Genomic DNA, 12541 nt, shown 5'->3' on the forward strand with positions numbered 1-12541 from the left:
CTAGCGTAGCGGTCAAGAACTGGGCTTTGAGTACATTTCTATTGCTGGCTAGCTACCTCATCCAGTTGTTGTAAAGCTCAGATGAGAGTATGTATATATCAGTTGCACTATGCTTGGCACATAAGAAACTGTTAATATATTCTTGTTGCTGTAATGTCAGCCTCGTTAGAATTACAGTTATAAAAAGGAGAAAGGATGCTTTCTTGTTGCATATGGCTCATTGGCTCTTGGTCTGAGCATCACATTCACTCCAGCCGAATGATGGTGTTTCATTAAAGAAGGCTTCTGTAGTCTTTCATTGGGATTCTTTTCATTTGATTCCTCATCTATTTGCTGATTTTTTTTTCTATGTAGCCACCTTCAAAAATGAATCTGGTGTCAAGAAGCTTAACTAAGAGGACTTCTGACATCAGGTTTGGCTGAAACTGGAGGCCCTGAGGGCCATAGAGCTTTTGATATTCAGTGAACCAAGCCTTCTCCCCCTTCTTACTGGGTTGGCTTTAGTCAGCATCCAAGTTTGCAAGCTAGTACACGAGGTGCACCGGGGATGTGGCTTCTGGCACTGGAAAATGCCATGTGAATGCTTATGGTACATGCTGTTATCTCAAATTGGAGGTAGGTACTCTGTAAAAAAAATTCCCGAAATAAAATAACTTTTTCATCACTTAATTATTTAAAAAATACATATATGCACCACAAGGCAGGGCACATGGAGAAACCACCAAGGCCCTTCAGTCATTCAAGGTCGTTCAATCCAAGCATTAAAAAAGGGGTCGCACACGTAGACTTTTTTTTTCAAATGGCCCTAATCGAGATTTGACCAGATTCTCATTCCAAAACATTGGGTGGTTTCAGCACAGACACAGGGATATGATTGAGGGAACATGAACTTGGCTGTTGAAGGCCTGGCTTCAAGTCTGTCATTTATTAGTTTTGAGGGTGGTCTTTATAAGCTCTCTTTGAGAGCGGCATGGACATATATACTCTACCAAATGTAAAATAGCTAGTGGGAAGCAGCCGCATAGCACAGGGAGATCAGCTCGGTGCTTTGTGACCACCTAGAGGGGTGGGATAGGGAGGGTGGGAGGGAGGGAGATGCAAGAAAGAAGAGATATGGGGATATATGTATAACTGATTCACTTTGTTATAAAGCAGAAACTAACACACCATTGTAAAGCAATTCTACTCCAATAGAGATGTTAAAAAAAGAAAAAAGAAAAGCTCTCTTTGAACCTCAGTCCTCTCATATGTAAAATGGTGTAAATAAAAACAGCTTTCCTGTTTGCTCCACAGGATGTTTAGAAGGAACAAAAAGGCTAACAACCAATGGGAAAGTGGCTTGTAAGACTCTGGAGGGGGACCCTAATGTTGGTGAGGGTGACTTGCCTGAGGTAACCGTGGGGCCTTATATACCTAAGCATGCGGGGGAGGGGGGCAGGTAGAATTACTGTTTCCCAGCAACAACAATGCTAGTGATTACTATTACTTTATTAAGTGTGTGCTATGTGTCAGGCACTGTTCTGATCCGATTTGTGAATTAACCCACTTCATCCATAGAACATAATGATGGTTATTATGTCCACTTTTCAGATGAGGAAGTTGAGGCACAGAAGTTAAACTTGCCTAGTGTCATAAGGTTTTGAAATGGCAGAGTCAGGATTTGGACTCAGAGGTACAGCTTAACACCAGAACTCTTAACCACACCAACAGGACAGCACCCCAGAAAGAAGCCATCCAGGGAACACAGCTACACTGATTCAACCTCCTGCTCCCACTGGAAAGACTTACTAAAAACCAGACACTGGGCTAGGTTTCTCAGCTCAGCAGGTGGCTAGGGCCAAGAGTGTACAGGAACCATTGCTATTATTTTTCTCTTTCTAGGCTTAGGATGAATCAAGGGGGAATAACGCAGGATGCCTTTAACAAATGTTAAAGGCTCGCCATGCACTGGGCGCTCTGCTGCGGTCTGGGATGGGCAGGAGAGAATCGCCCAGAAAACAGCCTCTTGATAGTACGGGGTGGGGCGGGGGAAGGCAACTACGAATGGTCACTTTCCACAGAAATACTTTGATCCCAAATTCCAGAGCTTAAAGATGGGATCTTATCCCCAAATGTGACTGAATGACCAGCATATTCAAAGAACATACACAAGAAGGTGAAAGAAGTCCGCATCATACTTACTTCATAGCCTTACTAAACAAGGACACTGTGTACATTCCCGCCTGGCTGGAATTTCTAACCATAAATGCTCCTTCTTTTCCCTAAATAGGAAGGAGAGTGTGGAAGGGACAGAAAACATTTTCATTATTCTTGAAAACGATTTGCCCTGGTAGGTGGTCGGAAAGTAGATCTTTTAGATCCACTTTAGACATTGATGGCACAGATTACTCACCAGTTGGCACAGAAGGGACCCCTGGTTTAGCTTTCCTCCTTCTCTCACTCAGTGTCTTTATAGATCTACCCTGTGTGCTTCAACTCTTCCTCTCCAGTTAATTTTTAACCTTCTCTGATAATTTTCCCCGTTTTGTGTTTGTGCAAGCCTAACGTTTTCATCTTTCAGAAATAAAATTTAAAACCACATATCACCATATCATGCCCTTGGAAGGTTTTAGAAAACCAAAGATGCAGAACAAATCATTTATTAAATTTATGCTCAACTTGTCTTTTGTAATGTGCTGGTTCTAAGCAGATTTAGATTTAGACAAAGTGGATATTCAACTGCGCATGTGACGAAATAGCGAGTTAGGTAGTGGCCACCACGTTCTCGCTAGGGCCCCTCCAAGAAATAATTGGTGTGTGTCGTATTAGGTTGAACTATAGCAAAGTGTCACTTTTGTAGGTCAAAGGAGTTTGCAATTGGTAAGTCCATCACCAATTAGTAAGAAAATCCGATAGATTTATTCCCCATTACATCTGCTGTACTCTGGTTTAGGTGCTAATGGTTTTAGTGACAGGCTTGAAGTATGAGGTACAGATGGCCCCCAGTAAAATCATCTCTCTGTGTATTCCTGCCCTGTGTAGTCCCCTCCCACATCGACTTTGGGCTGGCCCAGGTGATTTGCTTTGGCCAGTGGGACATTAGCAGACATGACAAAAGCTGAGACTCTGTAATTGCTTGCACTGAACTGTGGGGCTTGGCCTCTTCAACCACTGCCTTGAGATGACCATGCCGTGTGGAAGCCCAAGTTAGCCACATGCAGATGGAATATGGCACCCTGGTTGACTACCCCAGCTGACCCCACCCTTAGTCAATCCACCAGCTAGATGCAGCCACATGAGTGACCCTAAGCAAAACCTGCAGAACTGCTGGCCCAGCTGACTCACAGAACGGTGAAGAATCGTAAAGCTTGTTGTTTCAAGCCACTAAATTTTGGAGTGGTTTATTATAGAGCACTGGGCTTAGAGGAAGTGGCTAGATGTGAAGGGCCTGGTAACCCACAGGGTGGACAGTTAACGCTATGGTGTCTTGGCTGTATAATTAGCAGTAAGGTTTCTGTGAGCAGTGCATTACCCTCCACGCCCAGCAATAGAAAGACATTCTTAGAGGCTATTTTAAAGACTAGACTACTTACCTTTTGTCTCAGTAACTGCTCAGATTGTGACCTGGAGATGTTACCTGCAAACCAGCTGCAATAGAAAGGAATTCCATTTTGAGAATTAATAGGTTTTAATTGCCTAACTTGTCACTTCAGTTTCTCACCTGTAAAATGAGGCATTGACCCAGATCAGGGTTTTCCAAACCTGGCTGTTCAAGAGGATCACTTGAGGAGCTGTTAAAAACTCAGATTCCTAAGTCTCCACCACCCAGTTATGATTCTGGGGTGGGGCCTGCATATCTTTCCTGATCATTTCCCCAATGCATGCCTCTCACACCCCGTTGGAATCTAGAAATGATGGAGATAGAGACTGTCTATATGGTCAGATATGGGCTTTCCAAGTCAAAGAAAGCCTTCCAATTCATCTAAATGCGAAAGACTAAAATCCATGATTAGAGGTTCTCTCCCTTTGGTTTAAGTCTTTGTCACCTGTTAAACTATAAATATCTTTGAATAATTTTTGTACTAGCATTTCTCAGTCATTTTTCTTTTTAACATCTTTATTGGAGTATAGTTGCTTTACAGTGGTGTGTTAGTTTCTGCTTTATAACAAAGTGAATCAGTTATACATATACATATGTTCCCATATCTCTTCCCTCTTGCGTCTCCCTCCCTCCCACCCTCCCTCTCCCACCCTCCCTCTCCCACCCCTCTAGGTGGTCACAAAGCACCGAGCTGATCTCCCTGGGCTACACGGCTGCTTCCCACTAGCTGTCGGTTTTACATTTTGTATCTCAGTCATTTTTATCTTAGTTTGAATGATTCCAGTAGTTGCTTTCCAGAGGGTAGATGTTGGGGAAGAAGCTACAGTTAAAGGGGAACTAGAAGGTGCTGAAGAGTGACGTGTACTTTGTAAATGCTCTCACTGCACTCGTAGCCAATGAATCAATAACAGCACTCATACAAAACCAGAACTAGAAATATGTGTTATCCTAGTGTCCAACTGAATTGGTCGCTGTTGGGTAGCAGGTGTCTGAGAGATGCACTGTGCCATTACTCCCACCTCTCCTTAATGCCAGACTTTAAGTCCAGGAGACGATTATTTTGTCCCTATTTGTTGTCGAATGATAGAGTCTTAGATTTTGGAAAGGACCTTAACAACCACTTAAGACCACCCTGTCTCAGTATAATTGGGGCGATCACACATTCTTATTTGCCCAGAGGAGTCCAGTTTATGCCTGATGTCCAGATGTAACATTGAGCAGTGCACTCTTTCTCTTCCTAAAGTGTCCTAGTTTGGATGTTCAATGATAAGGTCACTCTAGGAATACGAATCTCTCAACATAAATGCTGTGATATTCAAGGCTCCGTTGTGCCACCTTGTAAAATTACTGCATCGTAACTAACTTCACAATTGGACTCAATGCTAATAAGAGCCTTCAAACATCATCCTGGCAAGGGGCCTCCAGGGAAGAAATAATCAGCAGAAATGTCATGGGCTGTATCTATGAAGTCAGAGCGAAATGAAGAGGAGGCCAGGTATGTGATAGATCCCAGGAATATGTGCAGCTGGTTTAGATCATCCAGACTGGGGAAAAATACTTTCATTAGTAACAACCCAGTTCATTGTCACCCATCCTCCAGATACATGGCCCAGAACCTCACATGAGTGTCTCCATGTAAATACAGCCTCCTGAGCAAGTTTGAACCATCTGCTTGTAACCTTAGGGGGAGAAAACAATAGAAACATCTATGTCTAGTTTTAGAGAAACACAGAGGACTTTCAAAACTCACTCATAGTCATCAAGGTTTTCCTCTTCTTCAGATGAACTTGACTCAGGGGATCCCCTTAAGAAGAGAGGGAATGACATGAATACAAAAAAAAAAAAAAAACCACCAAGAAACAATCCAAGTGCCTCACAGTGCCATATCAAATCCCACCCTGCTTTCATCCATGTGAATAAAATCTGGACTGTTAGCTTTCCCTTTTTTGCACTTGGGAAGGTGTCAGCAAAGTGAAGAGAGAATTGCTTAAAAGTTGAGCTCATGCCCAGTTTCATGAGAAATTGGCTCCTTGATACAGAAGGCCCCCAGGAATGTAGATTTCTTAGACTCTGTCAGAAGAGCGGGCTCGTGAAATAAATGAGGATGCTTCCGAGAGAGCCGTGATACAAAGCTAGAGAAAATCTTGGTTGTGGATAGAGCTATTCTCAGAGAAGAGTTACGCAACTCTACGTTGTTTTCCCTCCTGCTAGAGATGCCTGAGCCCGGTGTGTCCGTGTTCATGAGAGCACCAGTGTATGTCATGAACCGTGGGTAGGAAATTGCAGCGTGACCCAGAAGCCATCAACTCAGACCACCTTCAGGGTTCAGAGAAGCAAACTACCTGGATTTGTTTTATATTTCCCTTAAAAAGTAAAGGCTAGTTGCAAAACTGTCACAAATGTGGTTAGTTTTCCTGCAAAAGGAAGAAATCCTGGGTGTAAAAGAATATCTGAATTTGATTTACCATGAAATCTTTAGGGTGCTGTGATCTACAACATTTCTTTCCCTTTGGTTACTGCATGCCATATCTTCACTGCTACAAAAAAGAGGGATACATTTCATAAATTGATGTTTATTTATAAATGTTAAATGACAAGAGTAGTTTTGTTAGATATGTTTCAGCTTTAACAGTTTGACCCATATATGTCACTTGGTTTGGAAATGGAAGCTAATGAGGCATTTTCACATTTTCATCCTTGCAGGGACTCCACTAAAAAGCAGTAGTTTGACAGGATGCCTAAAGAAAAGAGAATTTTTAATAATGGCTCATAATAACCCCAAACAATAGAAAACTTGGATTAATAAATCATCTTGACTGGGTTTGCCCTGATTTTCTTGTATGTATGCAAGCATTCTGTTGCTGATATATTTTAAAATAAGTTATTTTCCTCTTTGCTGTTATGATTGCAAAGGAAAGTCCTGAAAATACCAAACCGTTTAACTCCATGTGGACACAGATGGATCTGCAGGATTCTCTTCATCCTCTGCCACCCATCATTTTATCTCTCTCATTTGGGGTGCAAAGCGGAGCATGGGAAAGTACTGACTTCTCCAAGTCCAAAGGCTGTGTTATTTGGAATGTAGGACCTACTTCCTGTTTGCCTTCACAGCCCAAGGTCTTTTTCAAAACCACACTTCAGTGAATGCCTGGAGAAGCCCCAGCACAGCAATGCCTCCTTCCCCAGCTTCCCAAACAGCCTTGCTCACGAACATAGCTTTTTCCCTTCAGTTCTTCATAAGAAAACTCTTATTTAAAAATGCTAAGCGAAAAAAAAAAGCTAAGCGATTTATTTAGCCTTTTTGTGGTTTTTAAGAGCACGTGGAGAGTATCCATCAATTGTGCATCGCTTAGGTTTATCCACATGGGGGAATACTATACAGACATTCAAAGTAATCAGGCAGGTTGCACAGCACTGGGAATGTAATGGGCACCACTGAACTGTACAACTGCAAAATGACTAAGGCGGTAAATTTTACATTACGTTTTACCACAATGAAAACTTTAAAAAATTAAAAATTTAGTATGTCCTCATGTATTCAAATGGGAAAAATGTCCCAGATGTTAAATGAAAAGAGGAACTGGCAAAGAAGACTGTGTGGGCGAAGGTGTACGTCCTGAGAAGGCAGCCGTGGCCTCACTTGATTGACTAGTCATTTGGCCAGTGATGCCGAAGTGCATTAAAAAGTGACCCACTCTAAGCTCTCTCAGACAGAGGATATAGTTTAAAGATTTGGTGTTCTGGAACATGGGGTTATTTGGAGGTGGAGGGGAGAGAAAGGAAAGGGAATAAAATGCTCAAGTATTACTTAGATCATTAGACATGATCATCTACACGGAAAGTCTGTGCTGCTGAGTCTCAGCAGGGCCACCGCTACCCAGGCTTCCGGCTCAGGCACCGAACATTTTCTCAGAGGGCATCTCTATCTCAGCTGAGGCCTGTGTGGACCGAGTCGAGGCTCAGCTCCAAGGCAGTGGGGCAGTGTGTACTCTGTGCGCCGCACAGCCAGACTGAAAGCTGGGGTTTTACCTTTTCAGTCCTCTTACTTGCCACCAGTCAGGGCAGTCTTCTCTTGGCATAAACCGCATGTTGACGTTTGACTGGGAGCCACAGTTTTTCTTGGAGTCACTGTCATACTGAGCTAGAGCGGTACTTGAAGATGGTTCATCCATCTTGAGAATAGGAACTGCTCGAGGAATCTTCAGCTTTGGAGGATAAGAGATTTTAGTACATCACAGTGAGGCGCAGATGCATGAACTGGGGACTAACAACCAAAGTATATTAGCTCTTAAATTTTAAAAAATCGGAAGGAAGGGAGGAGGGAAGGGGGGGAGGGAGGAAGGAAGGGGAGGGGGGAGGGAGGGAAGGAGAAGGAGGGAGGGGGAGGGGAGGGAGGGAGGAGGGAAGGAAGGGAGCAGGGAGGGAGGAAGGGAGGGGAGACGGGGGAGGAAGGGAGGAGGGGGAGGAGGGCGGGAGGGAGGGGGAAGGAGGAATGGGGAAGGGAGAAACGGGGGAGGGAGGGGGAGGGAATTACTTGCCAGAGACTAGATGCCATGGTTTTGGGCTCCTAAATTATCCTCTGCTCTTAGATTTGTTTAAAATAAACTTTATTAGCGTATAATTTACATACCACATACTATAAAATTCACCCTTTGTAAGTGTAGAATTCAGTGATTTTTAGTAAATTTATCAGGTTGAGCAGTCATCACCACAATCCAGTCTTAGCATCTTTCCATCACCGCTGTAAGATCTCTCGGGCCCATTTCTAGTTAGTCCCTGTTCCCATCCTGCCCCTAGGTAACCATTAATTGACCTTCGCTTATTCTGGACATTGCTCTTAGGTGTTTTACAGGGCTGTAATTTTCAAGCTTCAGGGCTGGAGCATGTATCCAAACCAAAAAAAGCAATATCACTGATAACAGACTAAAACTCCCAAACCTTAAAAATTCCATCAGTTTCCTAGGGCTGCCATAACAAATTACTACACATCTGGTGGTTGAAGACAACAGAAATTGATTCTCTCACAGCTCTGGAGGTCAAAAGTCCAAAATCAAGGTTTCACTTAAAGGCTGTGGGGGAGGATCTTTGCTTGCCTCTTCCAGCTTCTGGTGGTTCTAGGCATTCTTGGCTTGTGGCATCATAAGTCCAATCTCTGCTTAGGTCTTTAAATGGCCTCCTTCTCTGTGTATCTCTCTGTGTCCCCTCATCTTCTTATAAGGACATCAGTCATTGAATTTATGATCTATCCTAATCCAGTATGATCTCATCTTGATCCTTAACTAATTATATCTGCAAAGACCCTCTTTACAAATGAGGTCACATTCTGAGGTTTTGGGTGGACATGAATCTGGGGAGACAAAAATTCAACCTATGACAATAATGGATTTCTTTTTGTCCTTCATGTTGGTTTACAAAAGTTATATGGTTTTTACTTAGATAGAAATAGAGAAGTAAGTACGTGTGAATGTGTGTAGGTGAAAATAAGTACCCAAGACACCACAGAGCTGATGGGTGGATGGAGATGCTCCCTTACTTTCAGGTGAGCTTCCAGAAAACCACAGGGAGGCCGTTTCATATGTCTCCTGGCATTTGAGGAGGCTGACACCTACCTGGGAAGCCTAAAAGCAGGGAGTGCGAGCCACATACAGTTTTACTAAGCAGAGCAATCAAGGTTTTGTTTGTTTTCCTGTAGGCCAACTCCACCCTTGAGTGAGGGTTGGCTAGGAGCCATCTTGAAAGGAACTCTGCCCTAGATGAGTGAATGGACCCAGTAGAAAGTTTGAGGGCTAGAAACCGAAGAGCTAAGGGTCAAGACATTTGCTCTGTCATAAAACTCCACCCCAGGGGGAAATCCACGAAAGTGTCCTGTATGATAAAGAATCAGCATTGGAAAACTGTCTCACCCAGAAGCCGCCACTACCAAATCATGATGGGAGTGGCCATGTATGACTGTCTCTTTTTCATTATACCCTCTCTTCCTGGGCCTCAATCCTGAAAGCGTCAGAAATCTCAGCCTCTCCCTGACCTCTCCCCCAAAGCAGGCTGCCCTCTGAATGCAGACTTGAGCCAAGGGAAGGGGGGCATGTTTTAACTTGAAATGACGTTTCGAGTCATGGGATTATAACATTGGATGGATCACTTTAGAGGCTGTTCTCATGACTACTAGTAATTGGGAAATTTTATGTCATCTGAGGTAATGACATACCTCAGGGACAGAGAAGAAAGCCCACCAAGTGGCTCTGAAGGGATAATGGAGGGAAAGAATTATATTCTGCTTGTGCCCTATGGGGTCCCATTCCTTTGCCAGGATACGTACACGAGGCAGACTTAGCCATGCTGGTGGTGGGGGAGGAATGTCAGCCAATAATAACTGCCTGTTATATGCGATGCCATCTTAAGGGCTTCTCCCACATACATCATTTTTTGTGTTTACAGGTTAGAAAAAGGCCTAGTCGTTAAATGCAAAAAAAACATAAAATGGTTCTTTGTTTGAATTTATTATTTGCTACTGCCATGGCTGTTGGCGATAGGTCACGTCTTCTCTCTCTTTGCTGGGCATTCTGAATGAAGCCCATGTATTCCAGTCTTGAATTTGGCAACTCTTGGTTTATTTAATATATCCTGACTATGAAAAAAATGGAAATGTTGACTTACCACTCTGTCTGGGAAGATGGGAACTCTGTGTTTTTCTTCTTTGGGTTCAATGTGCAGATCAGCATCTGAAGAGTAAAACCAAGTAATAGCAGAAAAAACTTTAAATAAAACAAAGCAAAACACCCAATGTTATGAATCAAAAGACTGAACTAGATTGTGTGAGCAATACTCCAGATTACATGAACTTAGAACATCTGGAGTGATTCTGTTGCTTTCCTGTATAATACCCAACTCAGATACCACTTCACCATTGATTATCAGTATCTTCCCAAGTGGATAAGAAATTCAAGGTCCTCTAAGTTCTATAAACTGTTACTTTATACCACATTTCTACCTCGTTTCTGAGTAACAGATATCTAATCTCATTGGGTAGTATCTACGAGCCTAGGATTCAGAATCCATGTCTGATTCTTCTTTGATCAGCTCATACAAGATGCATAGAAATAGCTGATTTGTAAGTGAACAAACTTATCCTATGCTTCCCCCCACCACCCCGTTGTTAGGATACTTGTTGGTTTTTCTTTCTACTCACACATGTAGATAGACATCCAGGTTGTGAGGGTGAAGCCATTGTATGTCTTATAAGTGGGGTCGCCATATGGTTTATTGACTCAGCTGGAACATTTCTGACAGTGATGGGTAGGCTTTTAATAATTATGCTAGGTCCCCAGCTGCAGGATGGATTGTCCCAAACAAATTGGGATGTATGGTCAACTTATTTATAGGCCATATATACCTTGGACAGAGGATGGTCCATGACATTTTGGAAACAGAAGGAAGCAAAGATGCCCAGCTGTTCCCTTCCTAGTAGATGTGCCTGCGGGTTGCCTTGTAGCTCAGCAGAGGAGGAGGCCGAGGGAAGAAGTGACACTTAGGCAGACAGACAATATCACAGCTGTCTGCAAGCCATGACACCTCTACTACGTTCTGTAGTTTTCTTCAGAGGCCGGCAGAGAGCCTTTGGCACCCAGGACACATGGCAGGTGCCATCCAGACAGGGCCCAGGAAGATAATCCCAAGGCAGTGCTCTCTCTGGCCTATTTTCCTGCTCTTTACCAGGGAGTTAGGGCAGAGTCAGAGCTGGAATCTGGCCTGCTGAGTAATAATGCTGACCATAGACAGAATCATTAGGGTAAATGATTAATGCTGTAAGGAGACATTACTCTCTGGCCCTTCACACTGGAGGGAAGATCCATGCACAGTCCATTCTGTATAGTTAATTAAATCATTACAATTCATGAGTATAAAGGGCAATGTGATCTAATTAAGATGAATAAATATTCATTGTATAGTTTAATTGAGATGGGAAATACAATGAATATTTAGTCACTGATTTTTTTGTGTGTGTGTGTGGTATGCGGGCCTCTCACTGTGTGGCCTCTCCCGTTGCAGAGCACAGGCTCCAGACGCGCAGGCTCAGCGGCCATGGCTCACGGGCCCAGCCACTCCGCGGCATGTGGGGTCTTCCCGGACCGGGGCACGAACCTGTGTCCCCTGCATCGGCAGGCGGACTCTTAACCACTGCGCCACCAGGGAAGCCCTAGTCACTGATTTTGTTGTAAAATTACCCATAGTAACATTAACACGATTGTCGGGGGTCAATACTATTGTAGGGTGAATTTGAATAATATTTCACATCCTTGTTTTACAGTTCTTGAAGTTGTTACCATGCAGCTGATCTCATTTAATTCTTTAAAGTCATTATAGTCCAAGCATAGTTTGTCCAGGCTGGTAAAACTGTTACCAAAATAAGTTCTCCTTCTTATTTATCAACAACTTCATGTTGTTAAACAATGATACACTTCTAAAGTATATGACTGCTTCATGTAAGTATCCTGGTGATACAGTAGGACCCCGTAGGGCACAAGCAAAAAACAGCATAATTCTTTCCCTCCATTAGCCCTTCAGAGCCACTCAGTGGGCTTTCTGTCCCTGGATAAAGTGTCAGGCAGATTTCCCTGGGAATAAAACTCTGGGTAGAATCCGATTGCACGTAAAGCAAACCCTACACTACTTTCTGTGATGTTATTAAGAAATCAGCAAACATGTACAGAATGGCAAACCACGTTAAATATGTCTTTGAAAACTTGGCCATCTATCATTTTGGTATATATGGTGATTAAAAGTGTTACTTAAATTTTATCCTTGGACATATTTTTGAAAAGAATGTTGGTTTTTTAAGTTTATGATGTTAGTTTGTGCACCATGGTGATATGTTCACCACTTTCTACCCATCTGGAGTTTATCTTCAACCAGGAAGAATTTTGGGAGGAAATAAACAGCTCCTTGCTTGATTTATGATTTCCG

At 43.0% G+C, this 12541-nt stretch overlaps 1 protein-coding gene across 8 annotated transcripts in view; it reads right to left on the minus strand.

Annotated features, from left to right (window-relative positions):
* Positions 1 to 12541, minus strand: part of BMX (BMX non-receptor tyrosine kinase) — a 48915-nt gene that overhangs the window by 20873 nt on the left and 15501 nt on the right. For 6 of the 8 annotated variants that reach the window (XM_022562713.2, XM_022562709.2, XM_022562715.2 and 3 more), the window contains exons 6-11: positions 10235 to 10299; positions 7610 to 7785; positions 6046 to 6117; positions 5331 to 5384; positions 3573 to 3627; positions 2182 to 2261 (exon numbers count right to left, since the gene is read on the minus strand). In XM_022562713.2, coding sequence (XP_022418421.1) covers positions 2182 to 2261; positions 3573 to 3627; positions 5331 to 5384; positions 6046 to 6117; positions 7610 to 7785; positions 10235 to 10299 — 502 coding nt within the window. The remainder of the gene's footprint in view (positions 1 to 2181; positions 2262 to 3572; positions 3628 to 5330; positions 5385 to 6045; positions 6118 to 7609; positions 7786 to 10234; positions 10300 to 12541) is intronic. The other 2 variants (XM_022562710.2, XM_022562712.2) reach the window with 2 other exon arrangements.

Source organism: Delphinapterus leucas, chromosome X, assembly GCF_059928025.1.
Source record: "Delphinapterus leucas isolate spDelLeu-1000000601 "Yukka" chromosome X, BTC_Dleu_Yukka2, whole genome shotgun sequence".
In the NCBI taxonomy this organism is placed as follows: Eukaryota; Metazoa; Chordata; class Mammalia; order Artiodactyla; family Monodontidae; genus Delphinapterus; species Delphinapterus leucas.